This window comes from Oncorhynchus masou, chromosome 22, assembly GCF_036934945.1.
Source record: "Oncorhynchus masou masou isolate Uvic2021 chromosome 22, UVic_Omas_1.1, whole genome shotgun sequence".
In the NCBI taxonomy this organism is placed as follows: domain Eukaryota; kingdom Metazoa; phylum Chordata; class Actinopteri; order Salmoniformes; family Salmonidae; genus Oncorhynchus; species Oncorhynchus masou.
The window spans coordinates 17786604-17808124 of NC_088233.1; the positions used below are offsets into that span (position 1 = coordinate 17786604).

The 21521-nt window shown below is 41.7% G+C and overlaps 2 protein-coding genes across 5 annotated transcripts in view; both read left to right on the forward strand.

The window, feature by feature from the left end:
• LOC135509109 (transcriptional enhancer factor TEF-1-like) overlaps positions 1-12846 on the forward strand; it is a 102569-nt gene extending 89723 nt beyond the window's left edge. For all 4 annotated transcript variants that reach the window (XM_064929458.1, XM_064929459.1, XM_064929461.1 and 1 more), the window contains 4 exons: positions 713-886; positions 7952-8092; positions 8589-8741; positions 8826-12846. In XM_064929458.1, the coding sequence (XP_064785530.1) occupies positions 713-886; positions 7952-8092; positions 8589-8741; positions 8826-8939 (582 nt within the window). In that variant the 3' untranslated portion in view covers positions 8940-12846. The remainder of the gene's footprint in view (positions 1-712; positions 887-7951; positions 8093-8588; positions 8742-8825) is intronic.
• A 1045-nt stretch (positions 12847-13891) lies between these two features.
• LOC135508662 (ras association domain-containing protein 10-like) lies at positions 13892-16130 on the forward strand. Its single transcript, XM_064928898.1, has one exon. It carries the CDS (start codon positions 14085-14087, stop codon positions 15573-15575), a length of 1491 nt encoding a protein of 496 aa, XP_064784970.1. The 5' UTR covers positions 13892-14084; the 3' UTR covers positions 15576-16130.
• Positions 16131-21521: the final 5391 nt, after the last annotated feature.

Genomic DNA, 21521 nt, shown 5'->3' on the forward strand with positions numbered 1-21521 from the left:
TGCTCCATATGGAGGGTGTGATGCAATTGAGAGGTCATGCAGAGGCCAAATTTTGAGCTCTGTACCACATAGCCATGCACATGCACTGCTGTTCACAAATGCTCTCCATCTAACCTCACTGAGCTTGAGCGGTTTTGCAAGGAGGAATGGGGGAAAAAATTCAGTCTCTCGATGTGCAAAACTGATAGAGACATACATACCCCAAGCGACTTACAGCTGTAATCGCAGCAAAAGGTGGCGCTACAAAGTATTAACTCAAGGGGGCTGAATAATTTTGCACGCCCAATTTTTCAGTTTTTGATTTGTTAAAAAAGTTTGAAATATCCAATAAATGTCGTTCCACTTCATGATTGTGTCCCACTTGTTGTTGATTCTTCACAAAAAAATACAGTTTTATATCTTTATGTTTGAAGCCTGAAATGTGGCAAAATGTCGCAAAGTTCAAGGGGGCCGAATACTTTCGCAAGGCACTGTATATTAATACATTTGTTATGACAATACAATACTAGTGACCAGCTTCCCAGATGTAGATTAAATCTAGTCATAAACTAAAAAGCATTCTCAATGGAGATCATCTATTGAAAACTATTTTTAGTCCAGGACCAGGCTTAATCTGTGTCTGGGGAACCAACTCTTAGGGTAATGGCGAAGTACTAAAATAATGCTAATAGAAGTAATTTATCTTAACCGGATGTTTTCTCTCTCTCATCAGTACAACAAACACCTGTTTGTGAGCATTGGACAGACCAACTACTCGTACAGCGATGCCCTACTGGAGGCTGTGGACATCCGTCAGATCTACGACAAGTTCCCAGAGAAGAAGGGAGGACTGAAGGAGCTCTTTGGAAAGGGCCCTCACAACTCCTTCTTCCTGGTCAAGTTCTGGGTGAGTCTCATGGCACAAGGTCATTAACTGTGAATGGTTGTAAAAGGTGCATTGTCTAGTTTGCTGCTCTATAACTTGTGTGTCTTGAATAAAATCCACACTTGTGTGTCTTGAATTGTCCACACAATTTGGCTTCACAATTCACACATGATTGACATCTAAACAAACAACAGTAATGATACATAAACTCAGAAAAAAGAAACATACTCTCACTGTCAACTGCGTTTATTTTCAGCAAACCTAACATGTGTAAATATTTATATGAACATAACAAGATTCAACAACTGAGACATGAACTGTACAAGTTCCACAGACATGTGACTAACAGAAATTGAATAATGTGTCCCTGAACAAACGGGGGTCAAAATCAAAAGTAACAGTCAGTATCTGTTGTGGCCACCAGCTGCAGATAGCCTAGTGGTTGGTAGTCTAGTGGTTAGAGTGTTGGGCCAATAACCCGAAAGGTTGCTAGATCGAATCCCCGAGCTGACAATGTAAAAATCTGTCGTTCTGCCCCTGAACAAGGCAGTTAACCCACTGTTCCTAGTCCGTCATTGTAAATAAGAATTTGTTCTTAACTGCCTTGCCAAGTTAAAAAAAGGTTTGATTTGAAAAAGTACTGCAGTGCATCTCCTCCTCATGGACTGCACCAGATGTGTCAGTTCTTGCTGTGAGATGTTACCCCACTCTTCCACCAAGGTACCTACAAGTTCCCGGACATTTCTGTGGGGAATGGCCCTAGCCATCACCCTCCGATCCAACAGGTTCCAGACGTGCTCAATGGGATTGAGATCCGGGCTCTTCGCTGGCCATGGCAGAACACTGATATTCCTGTCTTGCAGGAAATCACGCACAGAACAAGCAGTATGGCTGGTGGCATTGTCATGCTGGAGGGTCATGTCAGGATGAGCCTGCAGGAAGGGTACCACATGAGGGAGGAGGATGTCTTCCCTGTAACGCACAGTGTTGAGATTGCCTGCAATGACAACAAGCTCAGTACGATGATGCTGTGACACACCGCACCAAACCATGACGGAACCTCCACCTCCAAATCGATCCCGCTCCAGAGTACAGGCCTCAGTGTAATGCTCATTCCTTCAATGATAAACGTGAATCCGACCATCACCGCTGGTGAGACAAAACCGCGACTCGTCAGTGAAGAACACTTTTTGCCAGTCCTGTCTGGTCCAGCGACGGTATGTTTGTGCCCATAGGCGATGTTGTTGCCGGTGATGTCTGGTGAGGACCTGCCTTACAACAGGCCTACAAGCCCTCCGTCCAGCCTCTCTCAGCCTAATGCCGACAGTCTGATGAGCACTGATGGAGAGATTGTGCATTCCTGGTGTAACTCGGTAGTTGTTGTTGCCATCCTGTACCTGTTCCGCGGGTGTGATGTTCAGATGTACCGATCCTGTGCAGGTGTTGTTACATGTGATCTGCCACTGCGAGGACGATCAGCTGTCTGTCCTGTCTCCCTGTAGCGCTGTCTTAGGCGTCTCACAGTATGGACATTGCAATGTATTGCCCTGGCCACATCTGCAGTCCTCATGCCTCCTTGCAGCATGCCTAAGGCACGTTCAAGCAGATGAGCAGGGACCCTGGGCATCTTCTGGTGTTTTTCAGAGTCAGTAGAAAGGCCTCTTTAGTGTCCTAAGTTTTCATACCTGTGACCTTAATTGCCTACCGTGTGTCTTAACGACCTTCCCACAGGTGCATGTTCATTAATTGTTTATGGTTCATTGAACAAGCATGGGAAACAGTGTTTAAACCATTTACAATGAAGATCTGGGAAGTTATTTGGATTTTTACGAAATAAGACAGGGTCCTGACAAAAAGGGATGTTTTTTGTTGTTGCTGAGTTTGCAAGTACAGTGCCTTCAGAAAAGATTCACACCGCTTGACTTTTTCCAAATGTTGTTGTTTTACAATTTAAAATGTATAAAATTATTTTATTGTTTTTTGTAATTTGCCTACACAAAATACCCCATAATATCAAAGTGGAATTATGTTTCTTGAAATTTGTAGAAATATATTAAAAATAAGACATTTCAGCTTTTGAGTAAATTGTTATTCAACCCCTTTGTTATGGTAAGCCTAAATAAGTTCAGGTGTATGCATTTTCATGGACTGTGTGCAATAATAGTATTTAACATGATTTTTAATGACTACCTCATCGCTGTATCGCACACTTACAAGTATCTGTAGGGTCCCTCAACCACAAAGACCAGGTAGGTTTTCCAATGCCTCGCAAAGGTCACATATTGATATATGGGTGTAAAAAAGCAGACACTGACTATCCCTTTGAGCATGGTGAAGTTATTAATTACACTATGGATGGTGTATCAATACAACCAGTCACTACAAAGATACAGGCGTCCTTCTTAACCCAGTTGGGGGAGAGGAAGGAAACCACGCAGGGATCTCACAATGAGGCCCATGGTGACTTCAAAAACAGTTACAGAGTTTAATGGCTGTGATAGTAGAAAACTGAGAATGGATCAACATCATTGTAGTTATGCCACAATACTAACCTAAATGACAGAGTGAAAAGATGGAAGCTTATTCCAAAACATGCATTCTGTTTGCAACAAGGCACTAAAGTAATCCTGCAAAACACTAAAGTAATACTGCAAAATAAGTTACTTTTGTCCTGAATAGAAGTTATGTTTGGGTCAAATCCAATGCAACACATTAGTAAGTACAACTCTCCATATTTTCAAGCACAGTGTTGGCTACATCATGTTATGGGTATGCTTGTAATTGTTAAGGACTGGGTTGTAATTCAGAATAAAAAACAGAATGGAGCTAAGCACAGGCAAACTTTGAGAGGAAAACCTGTTTGTCTGCTTTCCACCAGACATTGGGAGATTAATTCACCTTTCAGCAAGACAATAATCTAAAACACAAGTCCAAATCTACACTAGAATTAATTACCAAAAAGACAGTTAATGTTCCTGAGTGGCCAAGTTTTTAAAAAATTCTTAAATCTGCTTGAAAATAACTGAAAATGATTGTCTAGCAATGATCAACAACCAATTTGACAGAGCTTTATAAATAATAATGAGCAAATGTTGCAAACTCCAGGTGTGGAAGCTCTTAGAGACTTACCCAGAAAGACTCACAGCTGTAATCCCTGTCAAAGGTGCTTCTACAAAGTATTGACTCAGGGTTGTGAATACATAATGTAAATGAGATATTTCTGGATTTAATTTTAAATAAATTTGCAGACATTTCTAAAAACATGTTTTCACTTTGTCATTATGGGGTATTCTGTTTGAATGGGTGACATTGTATATTTAATTCATTTTGTATTCAAGCTGTAGCACAATAAAATGTGAAATAAGTCAAGGGGTATGAATCATTTCTGAAGGTACGTATATGCATCATGAGTGAAACCAAGCATATGGGTCTGTGTTTGAATGTGTGTGCGTATGTATGCGTGTCATATCAAATCAAATTTTATTTGTCACATGCTTCGTAAACAACAGGTGTAGACTAACAGTGAAATGCTTACTTACGGGCCCTTCCCAACAATACATCCCTAGGGGCTGATGTGGTAGCATTGAGGCTTTGTTTGAACACCTGCCTACCTCCTGACAGGTGTGAGAGATTGGGGCAAACTAAGGAGATTGCAGCAGCTCCCCACCAATTGAGTCTCTCTCTCTCTAAGCGCAAATACCAACTGGTGCCATTCTCCACAGCTTTACTCACTATTACATCCTATAGAGTCTATTGGCCAAAATATTTGGTTTCAGAAGCAACATTAACATGTTAGAACTACAAAGAATGTAATCCTTACCTCTGTTTCCTTCTGTTTATTACATGCATGCTGGTTCTCTATTTAAGATACACAATAAAATCCCTTTATTTTGTTCAACTCGAACATATTTTCAAAATCTACAGTCAACTGATATGTTTTCAAACGGGACCATATTAATTGACGTGCACATTAATACAATTCAAATGGAAAATGCAAACAAGAGGATGAGTCTCTCTTCAGACATTAGTGAAGAGCCACTGCATCTGAATTTCAAACATGGACACCCACACTCTAAACAATAGCTCTCCTCTCATCATTACAGGCCTTAATAACACGCTGAATTAATGAAGGAGCTATGTATTTCTTTGTACAAATTATGGTTCTCTCTTTTCTTGACAGGCCTTCCTCTTCAGAGGACTCTTATTACATAGACTCTTATCAGGCTATTTCTAAAGATACAGTACATCCTGTGCCATTCGATATTCCTAAAGCCTCTTTTGGTCTCAAAAGATTATAGGACAGCAGTGCTTACTGGTAGATGGCTACTCCACTCATTCTCAGGATACACACATGCCAAATAATATGGTTGCAAGTATTGCCATGAGTCACTAGAGGGCCTCGCCGCCTTAGTATCTTTACATCATGGATCATCAACTAAATTCAGCCACAGGCCGATTTCTTTTTCCTGAGTGGATGGTCAGGGGGCCGTCCACTCAAGTAGACTGCAAATTGACCGCAAGAAGCCCAAATGGATATAATATTTGACTAAAACATGATGACTGTACCTAATAAACAGGTCATTTAGTATATGTGATTGTATACATGTAAGCAAGGTTTGAAACAATTTAGTACTGGGTCGGACCCCCCTTTATCTCCAGAACACAGAATTGTTTTGGGACATGGAAATGTTTCTCAATTGATATCAAGCAGTGGAGGCTCCTTAGAGGAGGACAGGGAGGACCATCCTCAGTGACTTTCAAAAAAATAAAAATAGTGAAACATTAAAAAAGTTCTCCTTTTTAGGTAAAACTATCCTAAATATATTCACGTCACCAAATAATTGATTAAAACACTGTTTTGCAATGAAGATCTACAGTAGCCTCAACAGCACTCTGGTAGCACCATGGTGTAGCCAGAGGACAGCTAGTTCCATCCTCCTTTGGGTACATGGACTTCAATACAAAACCTAGGAGGCGTATGGTTCTCAGCCCCTTCCATAGACGTACACAGTAATTATTACAACTTCCAGAGGAAGTTCTCCAACCTATCAGAGCTCTTGTAGCATGAACTGACATGTTGTCCACCCAATCAATGGATCAGAGAATGAAAGTATAAACTACAGCTAGGTTATGGTCACAGACATCTGATGTGTTGTGCACTGAAGTCTATAAGTGAAGGGAAAAGGTGAGAGGAAGAGAGCATGTAGATGTGAGAAGGAATTATTTAACGAGCAAACGGATCATGCTGTTTGTATGTGGCTGCTCTGAAAGTGAACTGTTTGCCTGTGATCGAGGGCGTATTCATTCCCGTTTCGTTTGTTTCCGTTTAAGGAACGTTTTTCAACACAATCAGTGGGATAAACATACCTGAATTTGTCCAATAGAAACTCTCGTTTGCAACTGTTGGACTACAGATTACACCCTAGATTAGCTAGATGCAGGCAAGAGTGTGCAAGCTGGTATTGAATGTGTCACTGTCTGTCACCTTGATTAGTCTAATATTTCTCTCACGTTGTAAACTTTCATTCATAAACTAGGTTGTGGCAACCTCATGATGGGTATAGGGAAAATGTGAGTATCATGTATTATCTAAAACCTATTGATGTTACATTAAGCTGAGTGAATGGAATATGAATGATCGTCATCCAATATGCTTTAATAGAAATAAGGCAATGCTCATAATGAATTATTGTCCTCCCTCATCTTAAACATTACCGACCGCCGCTGGTATCAAAGGACCTGAAGTGTGCCAGGAAAACATTCTCCACACCATTACAGCACCACCACCTGCCTGTACCGTTAACACCAGGCAGGATGGGGCCATGGACTCATGTTGCTTACGTCAAATCCTGACTCTGCCATCACATGACACAAGAGGAACCGGGATTTATCGGACCAGGCGACGTTTTTCCACTCCTCAGTTGTCCAGTGTTGGTGACCGTGTGCCCACTGGAGCCTCTTCTTCTTGTTTTTAGCTGATAGGACTGGAACCTGGTGTGGTCGCTTCAATAGCCCATCTATGACAACGACCAACGAGTTGTGTGCACCGTGATGCCGTACTGCACACCACTGTTGTACTGCACTGTTATTTGCCTATTTATGGGCTGCCTGTTAGCTTGCACAATTCTTGCCATTCTCCTTCGACCTCTCATCGAGTTTTTGACCTCAGGACTGCCGCTGACTGGATGTTTTTATTTGTCGCACCATTCTCGGTAAACCCTAGGCACTGTTATGCGTTAAAAGCCCAGGAGGCCGGACGTTTCTGAGATACTAGAACCGGCGTGCCTGGCATCGATGCTCATACCATGCACTATCTATGTGTGGGAATACTTTGGAACAGATTTGTTTTTACAGTCTTATGATGTTAAATGTAATTTTTTTTGCACAGAAAACTTCGGGTGTAACGGTTTTCTGTAGGCGAAAGAGAGTTGGACCAAAATGCAGCGTGTAGATTGCGATCCATGTTTAATGAAAAAACGTAAAAACACGAATCAATACAAATACAACAAAAACAAAAAGAACGAAACGAAAACCGAAACAACCTATACTAGTGTAAAACTAACATAGCGACAGGAACAAGGACACTAAGGACAATCACCCACGAAACACAGAAAGAATATGGCTATCTAAATATGGTTCCCAATCAGAGACAACGATAATCACCTGACTCTGATTGAGAACCGCCTCAGGCAGCCAATGACTATGCTATACACCCCACACAACCCCAAGATGAAACACACCACAAATAAACCCATGTCCCACCCTGGCCTGACCCAATAAATGAAGATAAACATAAGAAATATAGACCAGGGCGTGACATGGGGGGCCAAATGAAATCATCAGCGGGCCACCAGTTGGATCACCCAGCTGTACAGCCAAGTTATATTAGTCCTCTTGAGACTTAAAGAAAATCTATTTTCATTTAAACATTTCTATGTGTTTTGTTGTAAACATTTAACTAATTGCTTTGCTGGTGTTAGTCACCATTTGTTTGACTATGTAGTTTATCCTCTTTATGACTTGCCTAGTTAAATAAAATAAAGGTAAAATAATTTTTCAAATACATATTGTGTTGTCCTGATGCAGGCTGACCTGAACTGTAACATCCAGGATGACTCTGGGGCCTTCTACGGTGTGAGCAGCCAGTATGAGAGCTCTGAGAACATGACCATCACGTGCTCTACCAAGGTGTGCTCCTTCGGCAAGCAGGTGGTCGAGAAGGTCGAGGTGAGTCCTAGGGCTCTATTCAGTCTGTAACGCTGAAGCATTACAGGTTACGTGATAGAAATGTCAAGGTAACTTCTGATTGAGATGACATATGCTGCGTTTACCCTGAATAAAGTCTCCACTAAAGTGGGAACATTTCCTTTACATATCAATAACGCTGAAGATCCACGTTATAGCTTGATTGAAATTTAAAGGGTATGTTCCACGTTTGCGGGTAAACGCTGCATATGTCGGCTCAATTGGAAATTACCTTTCAATTTGAACGCGTATCTTCTGTGATACGAAGTGAATCCAGCTCTTAGTCCTACACACACACCACTGTGTGCTTGGTGGAGAAGCAACTATTAAAAACTACACCACTCATAATCCTTACCTACTTTTATGTTTGTGTTTCTCACAATTGCTGTGTTGTATCTCCTATTTGATCGCGGTGGACATTGTTCCCTCCACTTATTATTCTTGTGAAGAGCTGTACTCTGTGATCTCCCCCCCCCAGACAGAATATGCCTGCTTCGAGAACGGACGCTTTGTCTACAGGATAAGCCGCTCCCCCATGTGTGAATACATGATCAACTTTATCCACAAACTCAAACACCTGCCTGAGAAGTACATGATGAACAGTGTCCTAGAGAACTTCACTATCCTATTGGTAAGGATAGCCTGTTCAGTCAGTATGCTTGTATACTAGTGTTTGTGTCTGTGTGTCTCACACTGCATTTCTCTTGTGCTTCAGGTGGTGACTAACAGAGAAACACAGGAGACGATGCTGTGCATGGCGTGTGTGTTCGAGGTGTCGAACAGCGACCATGGAGCTCAACATCACATCTACCGGCTAGTCAAGGAATAAGAGACTGATTCAGTAGAAATGTGCTGAGACAAACTATCACCGGTCTACCTGAAGGACAGCTTCTGAAGAATGGAGGGAAGACATTGAAGGACGAATTCTTAGTAATTGACAGAGATAAAGCGCTGTTGTGATTGGTTGGTTGTGAGAGTGACATGAGGCAACCGCCCAGTGAAACACACCTTCAGAAAGACAACCTTATGAAAGTGGCTGTGCCTCTACACAAATCCCACCCACAATGTCCTTGGGTTACATTGTGGTGAAGTTTCTAAAGGATAATATCATTATATTTGTATTTCATATGTATATTTGTATGAGTGCAGCTGTCAATTTGTGGTACAGTTGTGTGGTGTCATTTTTCCAGACTTGGTCATATCTATGGTGTACATATGAAGGGGCATTGTGTAACATAGGAAGATGTACCGTGGATTACATTTGGAAGCTATCTGTTTTCTGCATTTTATACTGTAGTCATCACAATTATGAACCAATACAGATCTAAGCCTTTCTTAATTGGATAAATATAAAACATTATACAGTTACTACATACAGTGCCTTCGGAAAGTATTCAGACCTGTTGATTTTTTCCTCATTTTGTTACTTTAATCAATTTTAGAATAAGGCTGTAAAGTGTTTATTCTCATCAATCTACACACAATACACCATAATGACAAAGCAAAAGCAGGTCTTTAGAAATTGTCGCTAATTTCTAAAAAATATTTTCATGTCTCCAGAGATGTTCGATCAGGTTCAAGTCCGTGCTCTGGCTGGGCCACTCAAGGACATTCAGAGACTTGTCCCGAAGCCACTCCTGTGTTGTCTTGGCTGTGTGCTTAGGGTCATTGTCCTGTTGGAAGCTGAACCTTCACCCCAGTCTGAGGTCCTGAGTACTCTGGAGCTGGTTTTCATCAAGGGTCTCCCTATACTTTGCTCCGTTCATCTTTCCCTCGAATCTGACTAGTCTCCCAGTTCCTGCCGCTGAAAAACATTCCCACAGCATGACGCTGCCACCACCATGCTTCACCGCCAGGTTTCCTCCAGACATGACGCTTGGCATTCAGGCCAAAGAGTTCAATCTTGGTTTCATCAGTCCAGATAATCTTGTTTCTCATGGTCTGAGAGTCTTTAGGTGCCTTTTGGCCAGCTCCAAGTGGGCTGTCATGTGAATTTTACTGAGGAGTGGCTTCCATCTGGCCACTCTACCACAAAGGCCTGATTGGTGGAATGATACAGAGATGTTTGCCCTTCTGGAAGGTTCTCCCATCTCTACGGAGTAGCTCTGTCAGAGTGACCATCGGGATCTCGGTCACCTCCCTGACCAAGTTCCTTCTCCCCCGATTGCTCAGTTTGGTTGGGCTGCCAGCTCTAGGAAGAGTCTTGGTGGTTCCAAACGTCTTCCATTTAAGAATGATGGAGGCCACTGTGTTCGTGGACATCTTCAATGCTGCAGACATTTTTTAGTACCCTTCCCCAGATCTGTGCATCGACACAATCCTGTCTCAGAGCTCTACGGACAATACCTTCGACCTCGTGGCTTGGTTTTTGCTCTGACATGCACTGTCAACTGTGGGATCGTATATAGACAGGTGTGTACCTTTCCAAATCATGTCCAATCAATTGAATTTACCACAGGTGGACTGAAAATTTATCAAGGATAATCAATGGAAACAGGATGCATCTGAGCTCAATTTAAAGGGTCTGAATACTTTTGTAAATAAGGTATTTCTGTTTTTAATAAATTTGCAAAAATGTCAAACCTGTTTTTCCTATTCATTATCAGGTATTGTGTGTAGATGCTGAGGAATTTTTTTCATTTGATAAATTTTAGAATAAGGCTCAAATGTAAAAATAATCTGGAAAAAGTCAAGGGGTCTGAATACTTTCCGAATGAACATCACTATCACACAAATATTTTCCAAAGAAAAAAGGTTTTACATTTTGGATAACATAGCAAATGCTAAACTACTGTATGATGAAGGCAAGTTACAGTTACAATTCCAGGGACATTGAGAGTATAAATAAGATTCAGGTACCACTTTGCATCATATCCCCTGTGCCCAACTAAATAGAAAAAGCACTGATGACACTAAAGCAAGACAATGCATGGCAGAGACCAGAGATTCCTTCTAAATGATATTTTTTCTACGCTGCTACGGTTTTACCCCATATGACAATGAAGCAAAGAATTCACATATTGAAAATGAAAGCACTGTACTACCATAGTTCCCCATCCCAAAGCACTTAGTTCCTCTGTATGGTTATGTGGGGTATAGTCAAACTTTACTTCTCAGTGACTGAGGAACACAGTAGTTAAAACACTCCTACACATTAATCTTTGGGTGTTCTTGGTTCTGGATGCTATTCAGCCTTATTTTGCCCGTCAATCTGTGGCCTACACTAAAGCAGGACTCGTTATTAATGGAACTGCCACGTCTGTTTGCAATATAACAACAACAAAGAAGGTACTGCAAACAACTATGCCCCCCCACCACCACATCATTGCACACGCAATAGAACAGCAGAATATGTACTGTAAAGAAATGTTTTGCAGGATGTGTGACGTTCCTCACCTCCACTTTGTCAGCAAAACAATAACGTCCGTGGGGTGGACAGTGGCGCTGTTTCCCCTACTGTGGATTGTATCTTTAACCTTGGCGGTAGGGAATGGCATCCTTACAGATACTGTAACTACCACGAAATGTGAGCTCTTTCCTAAGTTGGAGGACAGCCCTGTTATTCTCATACATCCCAGTGTTGCATGTACAGTGCCTTAGTAACTTTTCCCCACTGGCATCTGGTTTGCTTGGATGGAAATGCATAACATTAGTGATGTTTCATGTTGGTCATTATAGATACACAACTGTCAGTTTTACATGTACACATTTCACCTTGTTTTACAAAATAATGATGCTAAGTTATACATTGATTATTACAATAAACAAGTTTCATGTGTAATAGCAGTAATAACTTTGATTGTCTATCAAAAAACAAAAATCTGGGGACATGTCAGGTGTGCATTTGTCACCTGCACTATTATAAAGTGCCTTTGGTCATGACTTTACATCTTAGAAAAGGTTTAAAAGAAGCAAAACCAAAAAGTTAAAGAAATGGCGGACGAGATCACCAGAATGCCTTTATCAATATCTTTCTCTGTAGAACTGTATTCATTACCACAACAATTAGACTATTTGGGAAAAGATAGTACCCTTAGATGCATGTTCAGTCTTTTCAATAGTTATGGGTAAATCAACTGTTATCATACCATATGCACACTAACATCACAGTCCATAAAACATAATGCGGTATACTTGTATGTTAGTGTTGCTGAAGACAATGGATCAGGTAGGGTTCATGTCATGTTTAGAAGACCTTTGTTTTAATTTATTAATAATTGGGACTAGATTATGGTGTGAGAAACACAGACCACCACTACAGTAGTTTCTGTTTGAATGTGTTGTATGTAGGCTATACTTACAATGCTTTCGTGATGACTCCAGTTTAACCAGAGTCAAGCCTGTTGGTTTCACTGTTGGGCTCCCAGTATGTCAGTCCTGTCAACCACAAGATACGTTTTTGGAAAATATAGTTATTTTTAAATGGAGTCTTTTTTTACACAAACATCAGCAGCTAAGGTGTGAGTTGGTACCTTTTTGTCTATTTTTTTTCTTCAAAACAGGCTTTAATTTTTCTCAAGTTTGGATGGTAACCTCAGAACATTGTGTGCAGAGAATTGTTAAAGGTTATTTGTATAAAGAGACAAGAATATGGAAAAATACTGTGTGTTTTTACTGTACTGGGTCTGGTCTTTGCTTTGTAAGTTTTTCTTCATTGCTAAAATGTTAGATATTTTATAGCTTTCTAGAAATGTTGTATGCATATTATATCAAATTAAAATAAATATTCAATTCTGTTTCTGAATGATAATGAATGATAATTTCTCACAAACGTCAATTAACGTCTCTGAAATGATTTTAGTATTACTTATTTTGCTGAAACATACAATGCTCCTAATGCACAACAGGGGGAGCTCTATGCAAAAGAATCGGGCTTGGCAACCTGTGATAATGTTGACCTATTCACACACATGAGAATAAATAGTAACTCCACTTTTTTTTCTTGATCTTCGAAATGGCAATCCTCTTTCAATACAGCTAGCTCCTGGCTATGTTGATGTTGGAGAATACCCTGCCTGACATGATTATAACCTCCAGCCTGGGGTTTTATGTAGTGTTTCATCAACACACTTGGCCTGTCATCAGCTGTCAGGATCACAGGAGGATAAACCGACCGGGACCAATGACGAGCTGTGATTCTGGCCAGGGCTGTAGGGAATTAACATATACACACCCAGACAACTAAAGACCTCTGCAATAACCACAGACAAATCCTTGTTTTATGAAAATATGTTTTTCCTTCATATGTCTTTGCGGGAAGTGGTTTGGTTGGGGTGTTATAGAGGGCAGAGATAAATTATCTTCTGAGCAGCTCCATTCATATTTTTTAAATGTATTTTGCTTGCTTGCTTTGTTGTTTCTGCAGAAGACCAGATCAGAAGTCTTCAAGATGTGAAATAATGGAGTGAAACAAGGGGGAACCTGACTAACTCTTGTCTTTATGTGTATCAACATAAACTAATAAAAGGCCTTGTAGATGAATAAGCTTGAGACATCATTATACTTATATAGTTTAACTTGACAATTTCACTTGATTCATTTAATGACATATATAACAATCACTTTAAAATGTGTCCACTTTTTAATCTTTCACATGAGATTGATGGTAGTTTTGACCAAAGTACAGTAGGCAAACTGGTGCGTAAAATTCGCACCAAGTTGGCTGGGTAACGTTACATTCAAAAACGTCTGATCAACTAAGAGTGGAAAGAGTCCCATTGGGAGCGGAGGGCGTATACTTTAGTGTTTGCATAGAAATGTACCCACAGCAGTGCATACCAACCGAAAGGAAGGATGCCCGTTCCTCCTCCGCAAACAGTGTTCCAAAAGGAAGTCTGATAATGTGATCCCCAGCAGAACAACTTCACAGCGTGACTCACTCAGTCTGCCACGGGAATAGTCCTACTGGAGGAAAGTTTACTGCGCTTATAACCATGATGATGACACGCTTACATGAGAATAAGGACAGCTCCAAATGAAGGTGTGTGCCACTTTTCTCTCTACAACTGAAAAGTGGAACCGAGGAGTCGAAAGGAGAGCAGAAACTTTAATCACCAATTGGGTTAAAGATTTTTCTAGTATGGAGCAGGAAGAATGCAAGGTATCAGTATGGGTCTGCCGGGAGGAGAAACTGGTCTCCGGGCTGTCCAAGCGCACCACCTGCTCCGATGTTGTCAAAGTTCTACTGGAGGACCAAAACTTGAAGCAAGGTGCGTCAGCGGTGATGCTATCTGGGACCCCCCAGTCTTACTGCATAGCGGAGAAATGGAGAGGCTTTGAGAGGATTTTACCCAATAAAACCAAAATCCTGCGTCTCTGGAGTGCCTGGGGAGATGAGCAGGAAAATGTGAGGTTTGTGTTGGTGAAGAATGAGGCATCGTTACCGAACAACGGACCCAGGAGTGCCGAGGCGCGGGTTGTTCAGAGCAAAGACAGACCGTGCGTGTTCAAGGAAGCAGCCAAGACCACAATGGCTTTCTCGCAAGAAAAGCAGCGGAGGATTGTTAGAAAAGCTTTTAGAAAGTTGGACAAAATTAACAAAAAGAAAGAGGAGACTGTTCCTAAGGATACATCCTCAGTGGAGAAAGTGGAAACGTTGGTGCACTTGGTTATATCGCAAGATCACACCATCCGCCAGCAGATCAAAAGGATCAAAGAATTAGATAGGGATATAGAGAGGTATGAGGCAAAAGTGCATTTTGACAGAATTAAGAAACATGGTATCAATTATGTGCAGGACACATACATGGTGGAGTCGAGCGCGAAGGCTGATCCAACAGAGAGCGTGCCATGTTCAGCGGAGGCTATCGCACAGTTTGAGGAGTACGCGCTCTGTTGCGAGGTGGTCCTGCGACTTCAGGAGGAGTTGACAGAACGCGAAGCTCTCATGGACATCATCACAGGTGAGATTCAGGAGGAGCTGAACCAAAGGTGGATGAAAAGACGGCAAGATGAGCTGTCGGGCAAAGATACCGATAGTATTGGGGAGTCTGTCGACATCCCCGTGTCTGCAAGGGCTCCAAAGGCAGGCGTCGCTGCTCAAGAGACAACTGTGGACAGTTTATCAGAGAATGACTTGGTATTAGAGGAGGAGAGAGTCAAAATACAGCTGGATACTAGTTTATATATTGGTCTTCGTTTGAACACGGATTTAGAGACTATTAAGGGTGATTTGGACTTAAGCCAGGAGCTGTGGGACGCAAAAGAAAAAGAACTAACGGATTTGCTCGCAAAAATGGACTCTATGGATTTAAATAACGAGAAGTTACTCGATGATTACAAAGAACCCTCTGGTGTCACTGAGACTGAAATGTTGCCTTCCTTGGAGAAGAGCAGTGGGTGGGTGGAGCAGGCCAGAGGTCTCTCCAAGACCAGCAACACGAACGATGAGGACTCAGACACGGGGCTTAGCTCCATGCATAGCCAGGACTCTGACAATACACCTGTTTGTGAATCACTAGTGTAACTCTTTATTGATCTGTTGAAAATATGCAATGCCAACTCAGGGACAGTGACATTCTCCACACTAAACAATATGTTTCTCCTTTTCCTCCAAAAGACATAAGCATGGACACTTAAAATCTATAAGGCGTCAGGTAGCCTAGCAGTTAAGAGCATCTGACCTAAAGGTCGCTGGTTTGAATCCCTGACCTGACTAGGTGAAAAATATGTCTATGTGCCCTTGAGCAAGGCACTTGTAAGTTGCTCTGGATAACAGCGTCTGCTAAATGACTAAAATGTAAATAGTATAAACAAGCAATATATCATATGTCAATTGTGCTGAAATCCTAACAAAAGTTATGGAAAATTGATATAGCTTGCTCTGCTGTTTCTGTGTGTCACAAGTATTAGAAATAGGGAAAACAACAACTGCATTGAACTGCAAAGACGCACATGACTATGACCATTCAGCTATAAACATACAGGTTACTGTGGAAATAAAGTATTACAACATATTATGATCTGTTTGATTTAGTACTGCCAAGATGTAGCATTTCCCAGATGGTAACTTCTAGAAATATCAAAGGACATTATCAATGAACAAAACCTCTCTCTTGAGAATGTTGTTGATGCATTAATAACAGTTCATGTTGAGAGAATAGAAGATTAAAGCCAGTCTGCTGATGCAAATTCAGACTAGCTGTCACCTGATCCAGTGATTGTTTAATTCATCCATGTAGTCGATCCTCACATTCTCTCCGGTTTCTTGGCAACATGATGATCATGCCCTATTGGGGGCAATGCCCTATTCAGTTACAGTACAATTTGCTGTGCCAATTAACCTCATGGATCGGTTGTTCTCACCATGGTTTATGTCAGGACAACCATTTGAGAGCTCTAATCGGTTTATCAGGACAAGTAATAGTGTATATGGATCCTGGGAAAGCTGAGACATCCCAAAGTCAATGCAGTGGTTATGCACTGCCCTACTCAGACTGTGGTTCTACAAATTGAGGAGGAGAGAGAAACATGACATGCAGAATCAGTTTCTGTTTATACAACCCCGTCTGCTTCCGTGTCTGGGCGTTGTGCTGTTGTTGTGTTGTTGTGCCCACTGTGCGCTCACTGTGCTGTGTTTGACACGGGGTGGCAGGGCCAGAGAGCAGCTGCTTAGCCCTGCTCCCTCTGCTGAAAACAGTGGCTTTACATAAGTCAGGGAGGAAGGCTGGGTCAGGCTTCATGTGCTACTGTGTGGGATGGACTGGGACTGTTTGAGAAGGGATGTGTGTGTTTCAGATCTGGATGATTTGAGTCCCCAACAGCTCAGTGCCAAACTAACGCTGTGTTCGTTTTCTATACTGCTGAGATTATTTTGGCCTTATGTTTGAAATTGATCACACAGAGGTGTACAGTATGTGGCCAGACAGACACAGACAGACAGATCAGTGGTACAGTAGTGAGGTCGTGCCCAGTCTTTCTAACACCAGCACCTGCTCTGATCCCACCAGATGACAGAGAGGGAGGATGGGGTTAGATAACGCTTCATTCAGCAAGATTGAATGGAAATGTTTCAAACAGACAAACAAACAAGAGCATAAATTCCTGTGTACATGAAATTGAGCGGCAGTGTGTTTGGATTGGACACCAGAGAGGAACATCTGGTCAGCGGTGTGTGTGTGGTGTGTGTGTGTAGAGGAGAAGCCAACAGAGAGAAACACCAGACAGTCACAGGCAGCTGCTGTCTTGGATGGCACAGCTACTTCTTCTCTCTGAAACTGTGTTTATGCTGTGTAGGCTTTGTAGCTGTGTTGGGTAGATAAGGCGATTTAACTGTTTAAGCACTCTGGTAACAGTCACAGATAACACTGAAACACAACCTTGTTGCATTGTCCTCAAACAGCCATTTTTACCTCAAACATATCCATACACTGTACCATACCCACTTCACTTTAAAAACAACCTGGCCACACCCTTACCATAAATAGCATGATTTAACTATAAACTTTAAAAATAAAACGTAGGCGTAACCATCTGTTCCAGGGATTTCCTGTACCATTTCTGTTGCGTTGACAACGCTATCAGGCTGGTGTTATCATAATGGAGTTGCATAATGCAGACATACTGTAAGGTGAAAAGACTGACCTTTCAGAGAGACCTCCTGTACCCTTCAACCCCCCCACTCCACTCATGCAATGCCCCCTTAGTAATAAATGAGATCCTGCCCTGGCGATGTTCTCATGGGTCATCAACCTCATCATTCATAAACCCAGGTAATGAACTGTATCGGCAGGAGACCGCAAATCTATAAATAGTTACAGAGCAGCAACCTGTAAGACCGGAATCATTCTTACGCCAGCTGAATTAAGACCGGCCGTCTAAAACATTAAGGGGCCAATCGTAACTTCTACTTAAGTAGAATTTTCATTTAAACTCCCATTGACATCGCTGAATAACTAAGTGAAAACCTACTGCACATCTGGCCAGTCGGTTATGATTCACCCCAAAGAGATCATCAATATGTATATATAATCAAATTTAAGAGACTTTGGTGATATTGAAATACATTGATACATATGCATAGTACAAAACCACTCGCATGAGATGATGCAGGCTCATTATGTGTTTGCTGGAATGAGCCCAGCAGTTAATATCCATATGGGATCTAATAAACCCTCTCTTCATCTGGTGGCTGTCTTTAGGAAATACTACTGACATCGAAACAATCTGGATGAGCGGGGGGCAATAAAACCAAACCAGGAGTGAGTCCGAACATAACACACCTCAGGGTGCCAACTGACAACCACTCTCACCCCCATCCAGACCATTAGATGAGGAGACATGGACCAGACAGGCTAGTATGGGATTATTCTACACTGGAGCTAATTGTTCCACAAGGGGCGTGTCAGATGGAGGGGCTGACCCTCTAGTCATTCTGAAACCTGGGGCATGTTCAGCAGAGCACAACATTGAGGAGCATCAGATAGAAATATATTTAGCAGAACATGCATCTCTAACATGTAGAATAAGGAATCATGTTGGCTCTGCTCATGTAATTTCTATCTGAAACATTTAACAATGTTTTCCTACTGAATGTGGCGCTGAAAGAGTGATAGAAAGAGACAGGGGTCCTGTCAGAGCTCCTACTGTAGCTAAGTGCCTAATAAACTTGATGAGCCTGTCTGCTCTGCTCTGTTCTGTTCATCAGTCAATCTAGCTGGATGAACATGGAACATGAAGACGAGGGTGTGGCCTCGTCTGAATCGTTGATGACAACAACTCAGCCTGGCTGTTTGGTGCCATGTAAGAGAGAGTAATTACTCAGACAGTCCCCTCACAGGGCCCGTCATAACTCACAGACACAGTCCTCTCACAGTGCTTGTCATAACTCTCAACCCGAGGAGCCACTCAGCCATATTGATTTATAGGAAGGGGTATGGTTGGGTTAATTCCTCCTGCTCCTAGTTTTGAAACCAAAGCAGCTTAATGTTGTTGTTCTAACACGCAGGCCCAATAGGACCGATTAATGCCATGTTAGAGTTAGGCGACAAACATAGGAATACACTGAGTGTACAAAACATTAAGAACACCTGCTCTTTCCATGACAGATTGATCAGGTGAATCCAGGTGAACGCTATGATCCCTTATTGATGTCACTTGTTAAATCAGTTTAGATGAAGGGGATGAGACAGTTCAAAGAAGGATTTTAAAGCCTTGAGACAATTGAGACATGGATTGTGTACATGTCCCATTCAGAGGGTTAATCGGCAAGACAAAAGATTTAAGTGTCTTTGGACGGGGTATGATAGTAGGTGCCAGGTGGATCGGTTTGTGTCAAGAACTGCAACGCTGCAGTTTTTTTCATGCTCAGCAGTTTCCCGTGTGTATCAAGAATGGTCCACCACCCAAAGGCCATCCAGACAACTTGACAACTGTGGGAAGCTTTGGACACTCAGTGTAGATGACACTGATTTGCATGGTTTAGCACAGCACAGAAAGCAACCACAATCATTCCTCTCGTAATGTCTGTGAACCCAAATTCTCCAACATCTCCCTGTCACCTAACCTTGGCGGTGCTGTGCAGTGATTTCGGCTGCATAGGACTGGGAAACACAGAGCTGCAGGCAAACAGGCGTCCAGCTAGTTGGAAAGGCTGATTAAACATTTACCATAGTAAATACATTCAGCAGGCTTCCTTGATCTCATGCTCCACAGGACTGTCAAAGACGAAACATGCCTGTGTGTGTCAACCCCTTTTAATGACTCACACAGCACAGGACACGGTGTCCCTCTACATACCTGTGTGTGTGTGTGTGTGTGTGTGTGTGTGAGAGACACGTGTGTACACGTCCCTTCCAACACTTCCCTGGCATAATATTATTTGTGCACTGAACTAGAAAAAAAAATCATACATGTTACATTGCAATAACACAACCATGCATTGGCAAAACAAGGTCATGTTTGGTGGGCCAGCCATTAGCTAGGTCCTGCTTATATGATATATTACCAACAGTCATATGCTCGAGTCCTACTACTTCCAATATTCCCATGCAGCAATCAGAGCTATCGGTGTGAACAGGTTGGAGCTGGCATATGTTATGTTGTCTGTCAGTAGGAAAGGCTGAAGTAAAGAACAGGTTCACAGCATTTAAACAGGTTCTCACAGGAGCCAGTCACGACACTTACGCTGAACAGGGAGTTATGTTAGTGCTACGCAACAACACTCATCCATTATGCAAGTCATACATTTGGGCCCTCTAATGTTACCCTCTGAACAACACAGATCCTAACAGGCATGGTGCAAAGAAATCACCATGAGGATTTATAACAACGCTCCTGACCAGAAGAGCTAATTATCAAAACCAGCAGTTGACGATTTGTTTGTTTATAATTTTGCACATCACGATCATCATTATTTAAATTTAGTGGTACAGGTGCAGGATCTTAATTTGATCACTCTTTTGGTGCTGAGAATTTTCCTGCACTTCAGGACATCCAGATGAGCTTTGTGATTTACATACATTTACTGAAAACCCACAGTTATATTAACAGTATTGCATTTCTCAAGTAGCCTACTTTCAGCCAAATAGCCAAACCATCGATCATGCAACATTATAGACTAAACATTCAAATCCTGTTGCAGCAGGATTATTTTGCTGTGACAAGATGTCAAATGAAGATCCTATAACTGTATATAAAAACCTCACAGTACAACAAGTTAGAATAACTGCAGTCCAGTCAATGTTTTCATTAGTGGTTATATGGATGAGAAAGCTACAGTACTGTAGGTCTTCCTTACTATGTGGACACACAGGGCAGGTCAGAAGGAATAATGTCTTGAACTCCTTTTAATTAATTATTGGTTAGGTTAATGACAATGATTATTAAATTGGAAATCAACAAGAGTATAGCTTCTCTATGAAGGGTGAAACAGCAGGAAGATGACTAATGGCAAGTGCATATCTTGCATCTGTCAGGGTTTCCACATATAGTGACATCGTTATTAGTTGAAAAACATGAACATTTAGTAGTTGATTTGTACGCAATTCTTATTCTTGTTTAGAGATAAACATGAACGTTTTTTTCAAAAATGGTTTTTCTAGATGAGTATAACCTGAGTGTCAGGTCTGTTCAGTTCAGAAGTGGCATATGTTCATTTGATTCTAGTCCAACTCATCCCAAAAGATGAATGCCAGGAAGCAGGCGGCACCTTTCCCTTTCCTGCTCACTTCCCATTACAGTAGGGTTAGGGGTGTGTGCGCGTGGGCAACATTTTGACATGAGTAAAAACTGAAGCTCTCTCACCTCTGTGTAATTAGGTCATTTGTGTGCTCTCCCATGGAAGATTAGGTACTATCAAAATATGTTTTCATTAATGTATAAAGATTGAATCATGGGCACGTCAAAGAGCACAAAGAATTTAGAAACTCCAAAAAGGATTGTAGTGAACCTGGACTAAAGGTGAGAGAAACAG

What these genes read in the sequence shown, in the direction of transcription:
- LOC135508662 (XM_064928898.1), top strand. Translation starts at nt 14,085, where the DNA reads ATGAAGGTGTGTGCCACTTTTCTCTCTACAACTGAAAAGTGGAACCGA.